Consider the following 19007-nt stretch of genomic DNA (forward strand, 5'->3'; position numbering starts at 1 on the left):
TGGACCTGCAAGGTAAGCATGGTCAACAGGTGGGGTACTCTAGCCTTGTGCCCCATCTAAGAGTGGGCAAATTGTGAGATTCCACCTGGGATATGTGAAGATGTAAGGCCCAGGCACTGAAGGGGATGCACTCAATGAGACCAGAAAGACAAAGGAGCAGCTAACCCTGGAGCCAAGACCACTTAGTCATGTGAATTATGTTGGTTAAATTTGGTACTTGTCTTAACAGGTCCAGTTTTATTACTAGTTTATATGATAACTTCATCATGTAGGTAAGAGAGGGGATCGAGCCATGAAAAGCAGGGTGAAAGGTGAGCTTGGAGGAGGGATTTGGTGAAGAGTGAGGTGGCCTGTCATACTGGAAGAATGATGCTGCTGCAGATGCAGGGCAGTGTGGACAAAGGAATGAAGTCAAGGGGTTTTCCGGAGGTGGGACGGGATGGCAGGGTCTAATGCATAATCAGGAGTTTTAAAGATCATAAATCCTTGAGAGCAGGGGCCTTGTTTTCATACCTATCTCAAGTGCCTCACAAACTGGTGTGAAACAGATAAATATTAATATGGAAGGAGGACAGAAAACTAGACAAGGTGGCACCAGGCAGGGCCTCAAATGTGTTTGTTTGGACTTGAAGCCAGTGAGAGGATTTTTGGGAGGAGAGAGAAAAATGAACTTTAGTATTTTTCTGATTTTCAAAGTTTGCGCTTGTAAATGTCTCTGGTACTGAATAGGGGTTAAGGAGTTAGTGGTGGGGACCTGAATTGTAGCTGCCTGTGCTTTGGTAGTTCAGGGTGCAAAAGGTTTACTAGTGTGTCCATCTGCAGGTGCAATGTATGATCTTCCAACAGAAGAGAGATCATGCTTAAGTCCATACTCCATTTGATCTCTGCCAAAAGGCAAAGACAACAAGGAAATGTTGCTGTCTAATCTATCTGTCTGGTTGTGTAACCAGACAGCATGTGACTGGAAAATGCTTCTTCCACTGTGGGCATTTGATGCAGTATGGGTGTGCCATACGACCTCTCTTAAAGCAGTTCAATGTCGGAGCATTCTCCTGTTTAAACTTTGGTTGGAGATTTGCTTTGTCATTCTGACTGTCTCCTACTACTGTTCTATGTTTCTACTTTCATTTTCTGTTTTAGTCTCTAGAAATTTCCTTTATTCCTCCATTGTGAGGGCCCACACATTTAAAAAAACCAAAACAATACCCATAAAACAAAAAGCAACTGTTTGTGTGGAGTGGTGTGGCGGCAAGTAGGTTTGTGATACCTGGACACACTGCGTCAGCAAGTCTGCTTTTTAGCTTGCATCTCCTTCAGTTAGTTTTTAACTAAATGCTGCATCAGACTCTGAATTGTTTCCCAGTGGCAAACCAAGCTGATGAAATATGACACAGAGAAGGGAAGAGACTTGGCGGAGAGCCTGATGCACAAATAGCCCACTACCCTCTGAAGCATGCTTACAGCCAAACAAACAGAAAACCAAACACTATAGTCTGCTTTCAGAATTGCTGCAGAATTTTCTCCCCAGATCTGTCCTTTGTTTCCTTTGGTTTTTTTTCACCTTCATGCAATGGTTTTATTGCTTGTGTGCCACACACTTGGGTTCAGACATCTTGGGATGTCTGGAGATTTATCTCTGTTTATGGATGGAGAGAAGGAAGAGCTGTGTGCAGTAGTACCATGTCTGACTATCATAATACCTTTGACCTTGGATCAGTGCGTAATGTGGGGAAGAAATTTCAGTGAAGACTAAACTCTAGCCCATGGTGTTAACTGGTTGAGTGAACAGGAGCCTCTTGGCACAGCCCCATTGTGAGTTATGTAAAACTTGTTCAGCGTATAAGCAACAGGCGTCTGATGACGTAAAACCAAGTATTTGTCTTCATTTATTGGCTAATGTGACATGAATCCTTCCTGTAGCATATGACTGAGCTGGCTGTTTTAAATATAGCCCTGTCTTTCCTGAGTAGAAAATGCCTAGAGTTGAGTAATGGCTTATGGTATAAAATTAGTTGATTGTGTGTCAATGAAAATCTTGCATGGTTGCTATTGTAATCAGAGTCTGTTCTGTGCTTGTTAAAACCTCATAATTTAAATAAATAAATAAATCCGCAACCTGTTTGACTGCCTAATATACCTATTATGTCCTCCAGGACATTCCTCCAATTTCACCTGTTGCATTGGGTACATTCTGCATGACTTCAACAGGATGCCAGGAACCCCAGCAGTTAATTCAGCCGTGATTGTGGGTAACAAATGTATTTAAACCAAAGCTACCGATCTCCTCTTTCCCCTGTCCTGATAGCTTCTACAGACCTACTTAGTCCTCATATAAGATTGTTAATTTTTTTGCCACAAGCAGTTAGCTAGTATTGAGGGTGAGGTAGGGGGTTAGTGGGCAGTTTGTGTTATGAGGGGAGATGGATGATATCTTTTTTTGCAATCCTGTTTATTTAAAAAGAACATAAAGAACAACCATATTGGGTCAGACCAATGGTCCCTCTAGCCCAGTATCCTGTCTTGCAACAGTGGCTAGTGCCAGATTCTTTTGGCAATTGGAGGTTTAGGAATACCCAGAGCATGGGATTAAGTCCCTGATCATTTTGGCTTATAGCCATTGATGGAGCTATCCTCTATGAATTTATCTAATTCTTCTTTGAATCCAGTTACAATTTTGGCCTTCAAACATCCCATGGCAAAGAGTTCCACAGGTTGACTGTGTGTTGTGTGAAGAAGTGCTTCCATATGTTTGTTTTAAACCTGCTGCTTCTCTTTACCAGTTCTCTGGGTGTTTTGGGTGGTTCTGCTCGCAGATCCAGATATTCTCCACCAAAAAATACCCAGCCTCCTGTGTTTGCATTCTGCCCCCAGCGAAACCTCTCTACTCACATAAGTCAGCTGACAGACTTGCATGTGGTCTGTGTCTTTGGGTGGTTGCTTCTTTGGTTTCAGCTATCTTAATCTAAAGAGGAGTTGAACTGCTTCTTACTGGTATCCTGAATGAGAGGAGGCTATTACACGCATTATCTTCAACAAAGCTTTATCCAACCTCCATCGTACCGGTAACTTTTACCCAAGGATCTTGCAGCACTTTTCTGGAACTCTGAGGATGTGCCTGTGAGGTATTTTAGCTGAGCAGACTGAGCGGCTAAGTGACTTGCCCGAAGCTCACATAGTGAGTTAATGGTGTAGCTGGGAATAGAAGCTAGGACTCCTGAATCCTCCTCCCGTCCTTGGACCATTCTTTTGAAATTGCTGATCAAATGACTTAATTCATGAAGTATTCACTGTGGATCTAGACGCCATAACATTGAAAAGCTTGCTAAGATGTGTAGACAGTTGAAAGCTTCTACTGTCACCTGATATATTACGTATTAAGTACATTGTCTGTCTGAAATAGATTATAAGCTACTTGGAGCTGGGGCTGTGTTCAGGGCTGAGCTGTCAGCAGTAAATAAATGGGCTCCTTGATTGGATTTTCTGCCTTTCTGTGTATAACTATGTATCTTGAAAACAGCAGGGCCTGGATCATAGTGATCCAGCAATGACACCACTTTGGCCTGGATAATTGAGTAATCCCAAATGTGTTCTTTGTGTTTCATCCATCCCATAGTGCTGGAGGATCTGAAGACCTTGTATTCCAAAATTAACTTAATGGAGCTAATATTCCTTTAATTTTTTTGTTTTGCTTTAAGAGATGGAGTATGTAAGCCCTTGAAAGGGACGTGATCCAACTGGTCTGCACTTAAGGCTGCATTCTGTTTTGTTTTCCAGGAACCTCCAAGCAGCCATTGGAGCCTACTATGACTTTGAGAGTCCAAACATCAATGTGCCCTCCATGTCCTTTGTTGAAGATGTTACCATAGGAGAAGGGGAATCCATCCCTCCTGATACCCAGTTTACAAAAACATGGAGGATACAAAACACAGGTAACTAGGGGTAAACCTTTTGTCTTTTTTCATTGAACTGCACTGGAAACTTCATAGAAACAGAGATCCACTTGTTTAAATTGAGTTTTCGTTCCCCAGTAGTAAAGTTATTTCGTATCAAGGTGTTAATGTAGGGGGAGGATTTCAAAGACACAAGGGGCAGTTAAGTGCCCAAATCCCATTGAAAGTCAATGGAAGCTGAGTGTCTAACTGCCCCTGATGCCTTTTTAAAATGCACACCTTTTTGTACACTGTTTGGGTGATGTGGAAGCATGTTTTGTTGACAGGTGGAGAGCTGTAATTTCTGTCTTATCTACCTTACTCCCCAAAGAAGCTGAGTCTGCAGATGTTCTGATGCCAAGGCCTGTATATAGGTTAGAAAGAAAGGCAAGCAAATGTGATGTGATATTGGCTGCCCAGCCCCTTGTGCTGTTCCCTCAGGCTCCTTCCTCTTTTACCATCCTTACTGCCTTTCCCAGGAGGGTTCTTTTGGGTTGGAGGTAATGTGACAGGGGATAGAGCCAGATGGTGTCTGTATGGGTTTGGAAGGACCTTACAACCTCTTTTTTTTCCAGTCCCATGGGCATCTGGTCATTTCAGCGGTTTCCATCCCTCTAAACTGGGTTGAAGTTTTCTGTTGTTCCCTTCATTGGTTTATTGGGTGTATATATTTTGAACTCTGCGTAAGAACAGTAGCCTGGTAGCACCATTGTATTTATGGGGATGTTAGTTTTCCTATTCAGACCTTCTGCTTTGACTTTTGGATATCCTGAACATTTCAAACTCTGTGGAGGAGGAATTTGTGATGCAAATTCTCAGTCTGAAAGTAAAATCACGTGACCCGGAAGTGGTCCTAGAATAGTTCAGTTGTTGCTGCTGATAGAATCTTTATTCTACTAGCTCTCCTGCTATCCCTATGTTGTATACTTCATTTCATTGGGATGGTAGTTGTATTGGACCAATTCGCTAGGAACAGATTTAGCCTAACTACAGTGAATGACTGATGCTCTGGGGCCAAATCTTACACTACTGAAATCAGTAGCTTTTTCACAGACTCCAACTGGAACTGAATCAGTCTTTGCATGGGGACAGTGTTAGCCAAAATTCTATTTCAGGCAGATGTGTGTGACCAGTTAGGGTGCTCAGTGGTCTTTTGACCAAGAGTTCCCATCTCTCTTGCTACAGAAGTTGCCAAATAAAGATGAAATGCAGTGGAAGTTATTTTCTTAGGTATTCACTCAGTACAAGATTTCTTATTTGCAATCTTTTCTCTCACTTAAAAAAGGCTCTTCTATTCCGAATCTCTTCCAGCAAGAGCATGGAAACAATTTAGCTTTAAAAAGAGTTATTTTTCAGCAAGTGAACTCAGCCAATTTAAAATCAGAATTGTTTTATTTAAACTCCTTGAGACTCATGAGCAGCCAGTATATTACAGCTGCATTTCATTCCGTTTTTGATGATCTGTACAGTGCCCCTTCACTTGACTATGGGGCACTATGTAGAACCAATGACACTGTCAAGAAATCAGTGGAGGTGATGCTATGATACAACTCTGAGAAGAGATGGTGTAAGATGAAGTCTTAAATTACTCATGGTGCAAGGCTGTGACAATTGCAAGTTTATTAAAACCGTGTGAATTGTGTGAAATTAGGAACAGAGTAATCTTGTGGCTGTTCCTAGAGGAGAGGATGTGATGCAAGTCTGTGGAGACAGCATTCCAGCGTAAGGTGAGCCAAAACAGTCATATGCATGTGAGTCTGAAGTGAGGCCAGGCAAAATGAACTCAGCGCTTATCTACTGGGATGTAATTATGGGAGGAAAATGAGATCCCTGGATTCAAAGAGAAGTAACACGTTGCCCACGAGTGCTTTAATGGCAGGCTATCATATGAGTGGTTAATCTTGTGTTTTTGAATTGAGTTGTCATGCTTTTGCTGCTTATATGCAGAAGAATGATAGCACAACAAGGACTAATGCCCTTAATCGTGTGTCAGCAAAAACAGTGATGTTAAAATTCATAAAGGACTCTTCTTGCCATGGAGCTTGGAGCACTGTATAGTAATATGCTAAATATCATAAAACACATAAACATGATTAAAACCACCCTCCTAATAACTTAGAGACTTTGATAAGGGCAAGAAAAGAAGTGTAAAGATGGATTCAGCACTTTGTAAGCTTGCAATCATATGAAAAAAAACACCTATTGCAGGGAGGGGGGTTTAGGTGTCCTATCTGACTTCCCTGTGTGTATTTGGTGGCTGTTTGAGTAAAATGGAAAGATGATTGTTGAACATGTTATCTCTGATGTGGAAAACTAATTGGCAAATTTATACATTGACTACGTATATAATAGACAGACCATTAGTGTCAAATATGAGACATTCTTAACAAGTACTGGGGGATGGATGGATAGATAGATGATGGGGAAACAAGTTTTACCTCCCTCGCCTCCACCAGAGCAAAGGATATAACCTGCTCATCAGTTGAGGTGGAGTTTCTTAAAAGTCCAGATCCTGTCTAAGCTTCAGTGCTTTTCAGGATGAGACTGAAAAATACTAGTGCTCCAAATGAAATCCCCGTATGTGAGATCTCCTACTGTTGATCTTGACTGACAGACCTGTTTCCAATAAATAGAAAACCCTTTGCTTGTAGGATGTGGGTTGGGAGTTGAAAGAAACAGTTTCAACTTAGGATTCCTTGGCTTTTGTGGGTTCCTGTCAAAACCAAACTTTGTTTTGGCTTCCACCAAGGCTAAAGCATTACTTTCTTTTGTAAATTTTGGCTATAACAATAATTGGCCTTATCCACAAAGGCCAGACCACATTATTACAACTTGGTTTAGCCTCCATCTAAGTTAGCTACTGTTTTTGTATTCTGTTGTTGTTACTGTGCAGATGAGGCTAATGTCTGCATTTAAAAATATATATTAATTAAGATTTAACGTTTAAGGACTGAGATGTTGTTCAAGATAAGATCTTGCGAGGTAGATGCTGAAGTGAACCCAAGATTGTTAATGATCCTGCAGCAATCCTTGATTAAATGACTTCAGTTCTAAAACAAACAAACAAAAAAAAAAAAAAAAAACCAGAGTGAGGCATCACTTTGAGGGATTTGGTGTGGTAGAGCTGCATTCTCTCTGGTGCAGAGAGCAAAGCTGGTGCGTACTCTGCTGGTTGAACAGGTCACTTAAAATTTTGTAAACACATACTACTGTTTATGAATAAGATTGTTTCAGGCAGGCCTTTCTGCCGGTTATTGGAAATTAAGGTCCAGTCCTCCAGCAGTGTGATTGGCTTGCCTGCAAAAAGACTGGCTTGTATAATAGCACTAAAGAATCACCAGGCTTCAACAGGCTTATTTCCATCTCCCAGTCTACCTTAACTGTTCCTAGCTCATTTGGATAGTTAGTGCAATTTATCATCTCCTGAGAGATGCATATACTGAAATAGAATGAAATAATCATCATTTCATTTTTATGGTGCTCATCACCTCTAGCACTCTAAGCACGTTGCAAACCTAAAGCCATAAAAATCACATATATTATTTAAATGAAACCATGTTGCACGCACTTTCAGACAAAAGTCTTCCTGCTTCATAACACCTACATATCACAGCCTGTGGCCAGCTAAGCATTCAGATCTTCTTTTTCCAAGGCTCCCTTACCTTAGTGCTGTTACTAACTGTAGCTGGAGTCAAAGAAAGGTGCCCTGATCCCATGCCAGATATCCCACACTGACACTTCCTAAGGCGATGTCCACACTAGCACTTCTGCTGGTAAAACTTTTTTGTGGGTCAGGGTGTGAAACACCCCCTCCCCCCCACTCCCCCGTGACACGCATAAGTTTTACTGACAAAAGTGCGGCGTGGACAGCTCTATGTGGTGGGACAACATCTCCCGATACAGCTATCACCACTTGTTGGGGGTGGTTTAATTATGCCAAAGGGGGAGCTCTCTCTCATCGGCATAGAGTGGCTACATGGGACACCTTAGAGCAGCGCAGCTTCAGCAGTACAGCTTTGCTGCTGTAAGATCTCTCTTTGTAGACACAACCTCAGTTGATGACTTTCTCTCTGTCTAAACTCCACAAATAATGAAGGTTTGCTTGCATAACTGATGACTTACTGCAATATCTCCAGAGAGTAGATTCCTTCATAAGGTCAGCTATCGCAAGGAACACTCCTACAAGATATCCGTTGGTCACGAACGCCTGTCCAGAGTTGCTGTCTTAGCATAGGTCTGCAATAATCATAATTATCGGTCCAAGTTTCTCTGCAGCCCATGGACTTTCCTAAACTGCTCTCATTAACTTCCAGCAGGCGGTGTGCAATCCCTACAGCCCAGAAACCAAATTTCTCAGTCGAGTTCACATCACATTATCAAAGTGAGTGAGAACATCCAAATGCCATGTTGACACTGATCTTCAGACTCCCATTGCAGCCATGCTTTACAACTCTTTCAAAGCCATTCTCAACAGCAGTAGAAAGTTTTTCCACCACCTCTTTTGCCGTTGTCTGAAGCTGTTGCATCTACCCTCAGATCATCTGCTGTATGTGCACGAAATAACTCCGTGATCTGTTCCTTCATGCTACAGCGTCAGCCTCTGGAACTGCCATCTAAACTTGGATCTCAGCAAATACTGTCAGAGTTCAGCCACACCATCATGGAACTGGGGGTGGTGAATCACTGCAGGAAGGAGAAATAAAACACTGTAGAAAACGTTATGCCTAGTTTGTAAGTTGATAAACAGGGAGCACAAAACCATTAGCTCTTCCCAAGACTGCCAACAAACAGAAAAAGGAACATGATACCCTGAAGGAAAATGTCTCATGCGTTTCCTATTAAAATACTTTCAAAGTTATGAGATTAGGGGGAAAAAATCCAAAAAGATAAAATTAAGATGAAAAACTGCTGGTCATCTTCATTGAGTGCTACATGTGTTCCCCAACATGGCTAAAGTGCAGCTGAACTTGTCATCATAGGTTTCCCTCTCCCAATATGTTGATTCTTGTTAGCCTCTGTTATATCACGGCTCTGAGTTTCCCAGTTGTAAAGGACTTGTGCATATTCTACAGGTATTTCCTTTCAGTTGGTCACATGCTGCAACAGTTATGTTCTGTATGTATCTTTTTCTTTCCTTGCCATCAGAGCTGGCTGCTGTATGAGAACTAGAAAATTGGATTCGGCTGGTATCGATTAGCCAATTTGGAATCTCTTAGGCTGTTCAACTGAGCAGTGTAACTATTTTTAAATAAATATTTATTTACTCAAGCAGGCACTTGCCAGAACCCAAGCAGATGCAAAATCTCTCTAGTTGCATTGCCACTGACATTTTAATACTGTTTTCTGCTCAATCACAGGGTCAGAGGCATGGCCCCCAGGGGTTTGTCTTAAGTACGTCGGGGGAGACCAGTTTGGCCATGTAAACATGGTGATGGTCAGGTCGCTAGAGCCCCAAGAGATTGCGGATGTCAGCGTGCAGATGTGCAGCCCCAGCACAGCCGGAATGTATCAGGGACAGTGGCGCATGTGCACTGCTACAGGACTGTATTACGGAGGTAAGTTATTCCTCTCTTTGCAGTTGTCCCTTATTTGTAATGCTCCTAAAGCATGCAAGGTAGGAGCCTCCATGATTTTATTGCGGTTGGCCAAATACTGACTGGTATCCTAATCACCCTCCTAATAGCCAAATGGTATTGTATAAATCATAAATTTTTGTAAATTGTATTCCTGTGTGTTTCATTGGAATAGCTGCCAACACAGCATCTCTTTTTGGCAAGGGGCGAGGAGCACACAGCATTTGATTGTGATAGTCCTTGGTATATGTTCTATGATAAGTGATGTTTTCAACATCCCAGAAGGCGGGTGCCCAGTATGTTAATCCTGAAGTACATTAAGATTGCATTCCCCTTGTTTGTACTAAGAGTAGGAAGATGCAGACCTGCCAGATCTAAGCAACTAAACATAGAAATGAAATGGCAAAGACCTGATAGCTGATCTTGTTTATTCCCTCTGGGCCAGTACAGGATTACCTAAATAATAAATAGCCCACCGACCTCTTCTACAGGACACTTTGCTCCTTTGAGACCTGCATCCAACCCTGACTGGCACTAATTGCTAGCGAGAACATCTCTAACAAGATTTTCATGACTTTTATAGGAATTAGAGTGCCTGGACTGCCTGGGGTCAAATGAGAAATATTAGCACCCTGGGACAAAATAATTCTCCTCTTCATAATTACATACTTATTGAGAACTGTCAACAGACCCAAGCTTTCTTTGAAGAGGATATAATTTATACCAGAAATGAAAACATATCTTTTTCTCCTACTTTTTTTTTCAGTTTAGAAGGTCTACATAACGTGCAGTTGCCTTTGTTGTTGCGGGGCTATGGAAGGGCATGCACTTCTATTTTTAAAGGCCATTAGAAGTAAAGTGTTGGGTAAAGGTTATAAATCTTTATTTGCTTTTTCATCTATAGCTCTTTCTGATGTTTACATTCCCCTGTTAGAAACACATAAGTGGTGTCATACCAAATCAGACCCATCAAGAGTGATATCCTGCTTCCAAGGAAGACCCTGCCACATAATGCATAGCCGGTTCAGTGTTGTATACAAGTCACATGCCTGAGACTCTTAACCCATGAATGAAACTGTATTAATGCTAATACAAAGCCATAATAACTGCAAATAAATGTCCTTTTTGTGCCTAATGGGGTGTGAAAGGCAACGGTAGCTGGAGTAATTGTAATAATGGTTAGTGTCTCCCTTCCCATGAGCGTAGGTGTGTTTCAAAACAGGCCGATACCTTGTGCAGTCAGAAATAATCTTAACTCCAGAGTGAAGGTTTTTAAATGAATTGTAAATCCCTAAAAATATAGTTTAATGTCAGAGTACTGACCTTGTTGGAAGCGATAGCCTGTAATATTTTTATATACTTTCATTCTTGCTGCTAGGAGCTGACTTATCCGAACTAGGCAGTAGGGCAAGACATTCTTGCTGCCGGAGGGGAGGGCGGACCTTTCCTGAGATGCTCAAAAATACACATCTGGTTTAAAATTCATAGATTTTAAGGCCAGAAGGGATCATCGTGCTCATCCAATCTGACCTCCATCAAAACACAGGCTATAGCAGCTCCCCAAGTAATTCCTGAATGATGGAGCCCAAATTTGTGGTGACACATTTTGGAAGCATGACTGCCCTGCACACTGAGAGAATATACTTAGTGCTGATACTTGATGTTGACTTGGACAAACAAATAAAAAATGACTGCCTTGGTGTCTATATGTGAAGTATCAAATACTGATGCTCTACTGACCATATTGAGGGAAGCATCGTGGCACTTAGCTGTCAAAGGACAGGTTTGTTTCTTAAAGGTGACCTTCTAAAGGACACTGTTTAAGATCCTACATCAGTAAGGGAACATGGAGGCTTTGAAATGACATCTCTTGTTATGACTACTTGGAGGAAAATCTACTTCTTTCTTCACTTACCTGCTGGGTCCTGAGGTCAAGAGTCTGTGCAACTGCTAATGAAATCATCAGAATAGCTGTGTTAGGGAGCATTTACTTCACTTGCTGTTTCAAGTCAAATGGCTAAACTGTGGGCTTGGTGGGTGGATAAAGGCAATATAATTGCTTTTGGCTACTTGGCATATAATTTTTAGTCTGTACAGATGTTCCCCTAATGAGGGACATGTCAGAAGCTTTCAGGTACAAACTTTGCAGTTCCCTTACAAATAGGGGAGGGGAAAAAAGCCTATTCAAAATTACCTGTTAATCATTTTGGCCTTTCCTGAATTGATGTGTCCTCTAATGTTGGGGTAAGATTTGAGGAGTTGCCAGAGATTAACAGCAGATGGCAGTGCTTCACTGCTTGCCAGACCTTTTTGCGGAAAGCTGCTGGCCGTGTTTGTATAACCAAGAGAAAAGAATCCTCTGTAAAATTGGATTTAGTCTAATTTCTTGTGCCTTTTTGGTATACTAATTGATGTTGCATAAGGCATTTAAATGGGTAGGATAAGGGGGCGATGATTGTTCATATGTTCATATATGAACTAAGACAGCTAAGAAAAAGGAATATTGGGAAGAGGAAGGGCACTAGTGAATCCCCTATCCTTGTTATGTAAAGTAAAGGCAGCTAAATTGTCAAACTAAGCCTGGTGGCTGTGACTCATCCATGCCTAGGGTAGCCCACCTGAAAATGCTAAGGTCAGGGCAGGCTGCAAAAAAGGAGAGCAGATTCTCCCAAAGTGGTGGCTAACACTACAATAAATTCACCAGCCAGTCACAAACGGTTTTGATCCCCCACAATGATTATCAAGAAGCTACACAGCCCCCTTACTGCGTTTCTGTCTCAGGCTCCCAGTGTCGTTATGTTTAGTAAAGGGATAAATTATTAAAACGCTGTTCCTTTTACCAGGAAGGTTTCCCTGATCCCCAAAGAGTCAGACACGTTACCAGATCAGTATAAGTTTGGATCTTACCCAAAATACCACGCTGCCTGCCAGTCCTTCAGTAACTAAAATTAAAGGTCTATTATAAAAGGAAAGCAACAAACAAGATGAGAGATGCTATATGATTAAAGCAATCAGGTACATACAAATGATTTGAAAGTCCATATCTATCAGGGTTTCACTAGAATTGTGGGGTTTGCAGGCTTGTATAGTCCCTGTGGTGTACAGTCAGTACCTGGATGGGTCTCAGTCCTTGGTTTTATAGCTTCAGTTGCAGGAGAGTTGATCCAGAGATAAGATGCAGGAATGAAGACAACACATGGGATGGAGCAGCTGCCTTTTATATCCCTTTGCCATGTGGCTTGTGGAAATTCACAGAAACAAAATGGAGTCTAGGGTCACCTGGGCCTGTCCTGGTGACTCATAAATTGTAGCCCCTGGGTTCTTTATGTGAGTTGTACCTTTGAGTTCCCTTAATGCGCCATTAAGCAGCCTTATTACTGCTGCCGTCCTGTCTGGGGTGTCATCCAGAAACACAGCACAAATTGTAATACAGATATCTCAAATATATCCATAACTTACAATACAAATATGACACATACACATAAACAATACCATCATATTTAGGAAATTACAACCTTTCTAATGGTACCTGACATGGCCCATCCTGTATGAATTATTGTAATTTTGCAATATTGATATTGGATCATATTCTAAAAGGTCCCCCTAATCCAGACAGTGCCACAGTGGCCAAATGAGAAGAGATGTACTGTGAGTTCAGCTGTTTGAAAAGCAGTGGTGGCCAAACTAAACTGCAAAGGAACCTTCTGTCCTCTTTTTCCCTAGCCTGCCATTGGCAGCATGTTGCAAGCAGCTAGGCTGCTTTATCTGGAAGAAAAACACGAGCTGATTAGAGAAAGAGAAGGTGGGTGAGGTAATATCTTCTATTGGACCAACTTCTGTTGGTGGGAGCCAAGGTTTCAAACCACACAGAGCTCTTCTTCAGGTCTGGGAAAGGTACTTGGAGAGTCACAGCTAAATGCAAGGTGGAACAGCTTGTTCAGCCTCAGTAGTTAGCACTTGTTCTAAGGCGGGGTGTCCAACCTACAGCTTGCGGGCCATCTGAGTCCCACTAGAGCATTTCATAAAGCTCATGGCCTGCTTCAACACAATAAACTAATGGCCAATTCATTAGTGATTTGTCATCATGTTTGTCATTTTAGTTTACACAAGTAAACACAATAAAGTAAATAGGTTGTTTCTATGTACGGTATTGTCTGTCTAAGCTGAACTTAAAATATAAATCAATGCAGGTGACTTTAAATCTATTTAAAAAATGTAGAATCTGTTTGGCCCACCCACGGTTGTGCTTAGGTTTATGTGGCCCTCCAGTCTAATAAAGTTGGGCACCACTCTTCTAAGGGACTGTTCAAGGGAGAGGGCCCGTTAACACCTCTGCAGTCATAGGACAAAAAGGGGTTAATGGGTTACAGATTGTTGTAATAAGCCATAAATCCCATGTCTCGGTTCAATCCATGGATATATTCCTGCACACGCTTAAAGTTGCCTTCGCCAAATACGGATGCTCCACCAGAGAAGTAGATTATATCATGGAATGGGCCACCCAGATATCCCGAGAGAACCAGCTTCTATACAGAAATAAAACCCCTCTGACTGTGCACCTCTAGTCGTCACCTATCACCCCACACTGCAACCCATACAGGGTATCTTCAGACTACAACCCACACTCGATGTGACCCCATCCTGAAAGCAGTCTTTCCTAAACCCTCTCTTCTGGCCTTGAAACGCATTCTCCTCTACTCCCCTCAGCCTCTCCAAGCTCATTGTTAGAAGCATGTTCTCCATAGCCCAGGACACACCAACTCTAAGTGGCACCAGACTCTGCCAGAACAACAGATGCAAAACCTGCAGACATATCTCCACCGCTACAGTGATCCACACTCCCCACAACACACCCTTCAAGATCCAGGGGTCCTAGAACACAACATGCAGTTTACCTCATCCAGTGCACTAAATGCCCCCATAGCAACTATGTAGGGGAAATCAGAAAATCACTATGCGCTTGAATGAACTCACACAGGAAAACAAGAGACAAAAGGTTCCTATCACTTGTGGATGAACACTTTTCACAAAGCAATCTCTACATCCAACCTCTCAGTCATCCTCAAAGGAAGCCAGCACAACATATTCAAAAGATGAGCCTTGGAGCTTAAATTCATAACTCCGCTAGACACTGAAAAACATACTGAATGGAGACACTAGATTTATGGCTTATTACAACAATCTGTAACCCACTAATGTACAAATCAGGATATTCATATACATACATCTGTATGTATGCAGTATGGCTGAGTTAAATGAAGCTGATGTAAATGAAATGTAGAATTATGCATATCTGTGTGAAGGGGACAGTTATAGTATATATGGGAATTGTACGAGTTTCCTGCCATTTTATTTGAATTCTCAACCATAATATTGCATGGAACAAGAGAAATATGCAGTGCATCACCAAAAGGTAGCTTATCAGCCCATTGCAGATGTTTAAAACTGAACTCGAAGTCTCTGTTTAAAAATAGATTCTCAGTGACACAGTTACCCCTAACTATCATGAGTTTTAAAAGGTTTGACTGTAAAGGGAGCTAGCGTATTTTGCAGCAGAAAAGTGAAGGACTGGAAGTAGTCTCCTAGATTTTGTTTGTTTTCCGGCCGATCGCTCTTGCTGTGTGTCCTGGGGCAAGTCGCAGTTTCTAGGTGCTTCCAGTCTGTAGGAAACTAGACCACATATGGGCCTTTGTGTTGTGATGCCAGTCATTACTTTTTTTGTCTTTTGTTTAGTACTTGGCTACTGTGGTGAATAGCCAGCTGCTGGTGCTTGCTAGGCAAAACACTTGCTTGCTTCTGAGAGGTGTCAGGCTTACCTGATGCTTGTAAAGCGCTGTAAAATGTATGGTTGAAAGGTGCTATATATGTTAAAAATACTATTCTGGTATTGCCAGTGGCAGGTGTGTTGTTCCTGTTCTCTGTAAACTATTTCTAATACTGAGTGACCTTCCCTTTTCACAGATGTCATCTGGGTGATCCTCAGCGTGGAGGTTGGAGGACTTTTAGGAGTAACGCAGCAGCTATCGTCCTTTGAAACGGAGTTCAACACGCAACCACATCGCAAGGTAGAAGGAAACTTTAACCCCTTCGCCTCTCCGCAGAAGAACAGGCAACCAGATGAAAACAACCTAAAAGACCCTGGGGGTTCCGAGCTAGGCACAATCAGCAAAAACACGTGGGGGCCTGCTCCTGACCAAATTGAACAAGATCAGAATGGACTGTCACAAAACTCTGTAAATCTCTCCCCCAGCAGTCACTCGAACAACTTGTCGGTAGTGACGTACAGTAAGGTAGGTGCCCTGGGAGAACAGGAGAATGGGTAGGTGAGCCCATGGTGTGTATTGTGATGGTTCTTCGTTATGAACTGTGAAGCCCTCCCTTCCGCCACTGCCTGACCTACTAAAGAAGGGTTTGAATATAAGACTGTTTAACTCTACCAGCTCCTCACCTTTATATTCAACAAAACAAAACACCCTTTTCATCCAATAGCTTTTACTAGGTCTGCATTTTTAAAAGCTTTCTTGATGTTAACCTAATCTTACTTGGGTGCTGTAACTGATGGTGGTTGGAGCCCTCTCCAGCCTCTGTTTTTAAAAGAAATAAAACCCCAAAAAAGTCATAATACAGTATCTCCAACTGGGCTCCAGGCTCTCGTATAGGTGATTTAAAAAAAACCAAAACACATACATCCCTCCCACATGTCACACAGATCTTAGTATTCACCCAGATTATTTTCTTGCAGTAACAAAAGGGCACGGGGATGCCTAGCTTAGGGTGACCAGATAGCAAGTTTTGAAAAATCGGGGCAGGGTGGGGGTGTTATAGGCGCCTATATAAGACAAATATATTGGGACTGTCCCTATAAAATCAGGACATCTGGTTTCCCTAGCCTAGTTCAACGTTTTGGTCACAGGAGCCACTGTTCAGGAATAGTCAGTCCTAGGACTTGATCTTTTCTTGTCTCTCTAAACATGTTTTAAAATCTCTCTAAGAAGCTTGCCTAATGGATGTATAAGTTTGAGTGCTATTTTAATTTTTTTTAGCTGCTTGTGTGTACAAATATGTGAAAAAATGCAGGATTATTTACACTTCAGAATCCTCCTATTATTGCAAGAAGCATATCTAGGTGTGTCTTGTCCTGTGTCCAAAATAGTTGATTTTAAAATCCTTTAAACATGCTTTACTGTACTTTAAACAGGCTATGTAGAACAAGAGGTTACATATTTGTTCTGACTTTTACTTACAGCAAGTACCAGGATAGCAGATGCAACTGTACAACAAACTATCAATTGTCCTCTTCATATTATACACCACAAACCATCAGTTGTATCAGACTTATTGAGTCCTGATTCTAGATGGGACTCTCAGCCACCCTTAAAAGTTGGAACTGGATTCCTCAGGGAATTAGTAATGATACAAAGCCTCTAGATTGCCTAGTCAAATCCCGTCTCGTTCAGTAGAGACTGAAAGTTCTTAACAGCTGATGATTGCTTACTGGGTTTTGGTCCAGCTCCTGGTGGACAGTGGCCTTATCACAAATCATTGCTCAGCCGCTATGGAGAGGTCAAGAACTAATGTACCTGTCGACTGAACTCTGCTTATCCCCATAAGTGGTCCCTTTGTAACAAGGTTGAGGCACATGGGTGGGATAATGTGGGGAAAGTTGCTCTGTATTGTATATGTCCTGTATCTAGAGGGCACCTTCAGGAGTGTTTTAAGTACATGCAAAGAACTGAAATAAAAACCATCATTAATTCAGTTGAGGTACTGGACTAATCTACCAGTTTTTCAGAGTTAGAAGTGGAATAAAGTCCTCCTTCGGTCACACTGGGAACACCTAAGACTGAGACAACCAAGTTGATATGTCCACTCTTGCAAGTGAAGATGGGCATAGTCATGCTAGCTTTAATCGAGCTACCATGGGTAGCGATCGCATAGTACATGTGGTGGCATGAGATGTGGGTTAGCAGGCAGAGTACTGCAAGAGTCCTGCAGAGTCCCTGGGTGTGTATTCTTCTTGCTTGTCCATGACACCATGTCTACATTGCTACTGTCATCCATGCTTGCTAGATTAAAGCTAGGTAGGCATTCCTGTCTACAATCACGCCTTTACTTGCAGTGTCGACAGACCCTTAGGGATAAACTTTCAGTGGAGCTTGGGTATTTTGTGCCTGCAAATTTTGGTCGCAGAACTTGGTTATTACATGGTTCTACCTGATTGGCCCCTGCAGTTGGGTAGGCATATGGGGTTTTTGTTGGAAACAAATGGTGTGTGAAAAGGGAGGCGGGCCTATTAAAATTTGTCCTTTAGTCCCACTGGCTATCTTCCCACAAGTGAAAACAACAATATCTTTTGATACAGTATAGCACAACTGAGTTGATACTCATTAAGAAGCCAAGAGTAGAACAGTATAGATACTTGAAGATTTAAATTAGCGAATTGAGGAACTGTGTTTGAAATACAGGACTGAAGTACTAGGTATGTTGGGGTTTAAGGATCATCTCTTTCTCCAATTTGCCTAACTGTCTGGGACGCAGTGACAGCTAGCATGGTTGAATGGTGGTACAGAGATAGAAACAGACATAAGCTACACATTGAATAAGCAAAGATGAGGGGAGAAGGGGATAATTCCATTAGCAAGGGCTACATTAATCTCAACAGTCTGGGCTAGTTTGTCACTGCTGTCCAGAGGTCTGGATCGTGATTTGTTCAGACATGAGTCAGTCTAAGCTAGTCTCAGGAGGCAGGTGTAGGGTGGTCAACTTGTCTAGTGATCTCTTCTTCTGACTGACTGAAGTTTAGCTTATCCGTTGCTTCTAACTAGTTCTGATACCCTTCGCAAAAAATGCCTCATCTGCTCTCAACCAGAAGGTAACTGTCTAATAATAGTTCAGTGGGCTAGTCAATAAAAACTGTTTCTTTTCCCAACACAGAAAAAGATCACAGTCCTATTCATTTGGTCTTGTCTTGCAGTTCTTGTGCACAAAGCTGAGTTTTGTTCCAGGCTGTCCAGTGATTCCCACTAGATGGACTGGGCCTTAATATTACAGGGCTCTTGAAGAGTGTAACTCTGCTGTTGATCATGTGCTGTTCTGTACATGGTAAACTGGTATCTAAACACTACCTCAACACTTTAAAAGGCGACTTTGCAGCAGAAAGCTAACTTTGTCAGTTGCAGGAACCTCTTTGACACACAAGCATAGATTGGCAATGTATGTGGTACCTTTTCCAAAGGAAAAAAATGACCCCTTGTGTGTTGGAAGGGCTGACAAAGCTGGTGGGACGTTCCTCACAGCGTCTGTTGTCTGTTGACAGCATTTTTGGGAATGCAGGTGGAGTATTTTTTATCACATCCAGAGCTTTGTCACATCCAGTGGGAGCTGTGAAATTGATGAGAATGACGGCTGACAACCAACAGTTAGTGTGGACACTACATTCCTTACAACGACACTGTGTTGCCCTAACTACACTGACATAAGCCATATACCTCTCATTGAGGTGGCT

At 42.0% G+C, this 19007-nt stretch overlaps 1 protein-coding gene across 2 annotated transcripts in view; it reads left to right on the forward strand.

Moving 5' to 3' along the window:
- Window positions 1–19007, forward strand: part of ILRUN (inflammation and lipid regulator with UBA-like and NBR1-like domains) — a 42738-nt gene that overhangs the window by 11897 nt on the left and 11834 nt on the right. For both annotated transcript variants that reach the window (XM_067531876.1, XM_067531877.1), the window contains exons 2-4: window positions 3775–3929; window positions 9287–9484; window positions 15464–15792. In XM_067531876.1, coding sequence (XP_067387977.1) covers window positions 3775–3929; window positions 9287–9484; window positions 15464–15792 — 682 coding nt within the window. The remainder of the gene's footprint in view (window positions 1–3774; window positions 3930–9286; window positions 9485–15463; window positions 15793–19007) is intronic.

The sequence above is a fragment of the Emydura macquarii genome, unplaced genomic scaffold (assembly GCF_026122565.2).
Source record: "Emydura macquarii macquarii isolate MOO-44397 ecotype Brisbane River unplaced genomic scaffold, CSIRO-AGI_Emac_v2 contig_3220, whole genome shotgun sequence".
Classification (NCBI taxonomy): domain Eukaryota; kingdom Metazoa; phylum Chordata; order Testudines; family Chelidae; genus Emydura; species Emydura macquarii.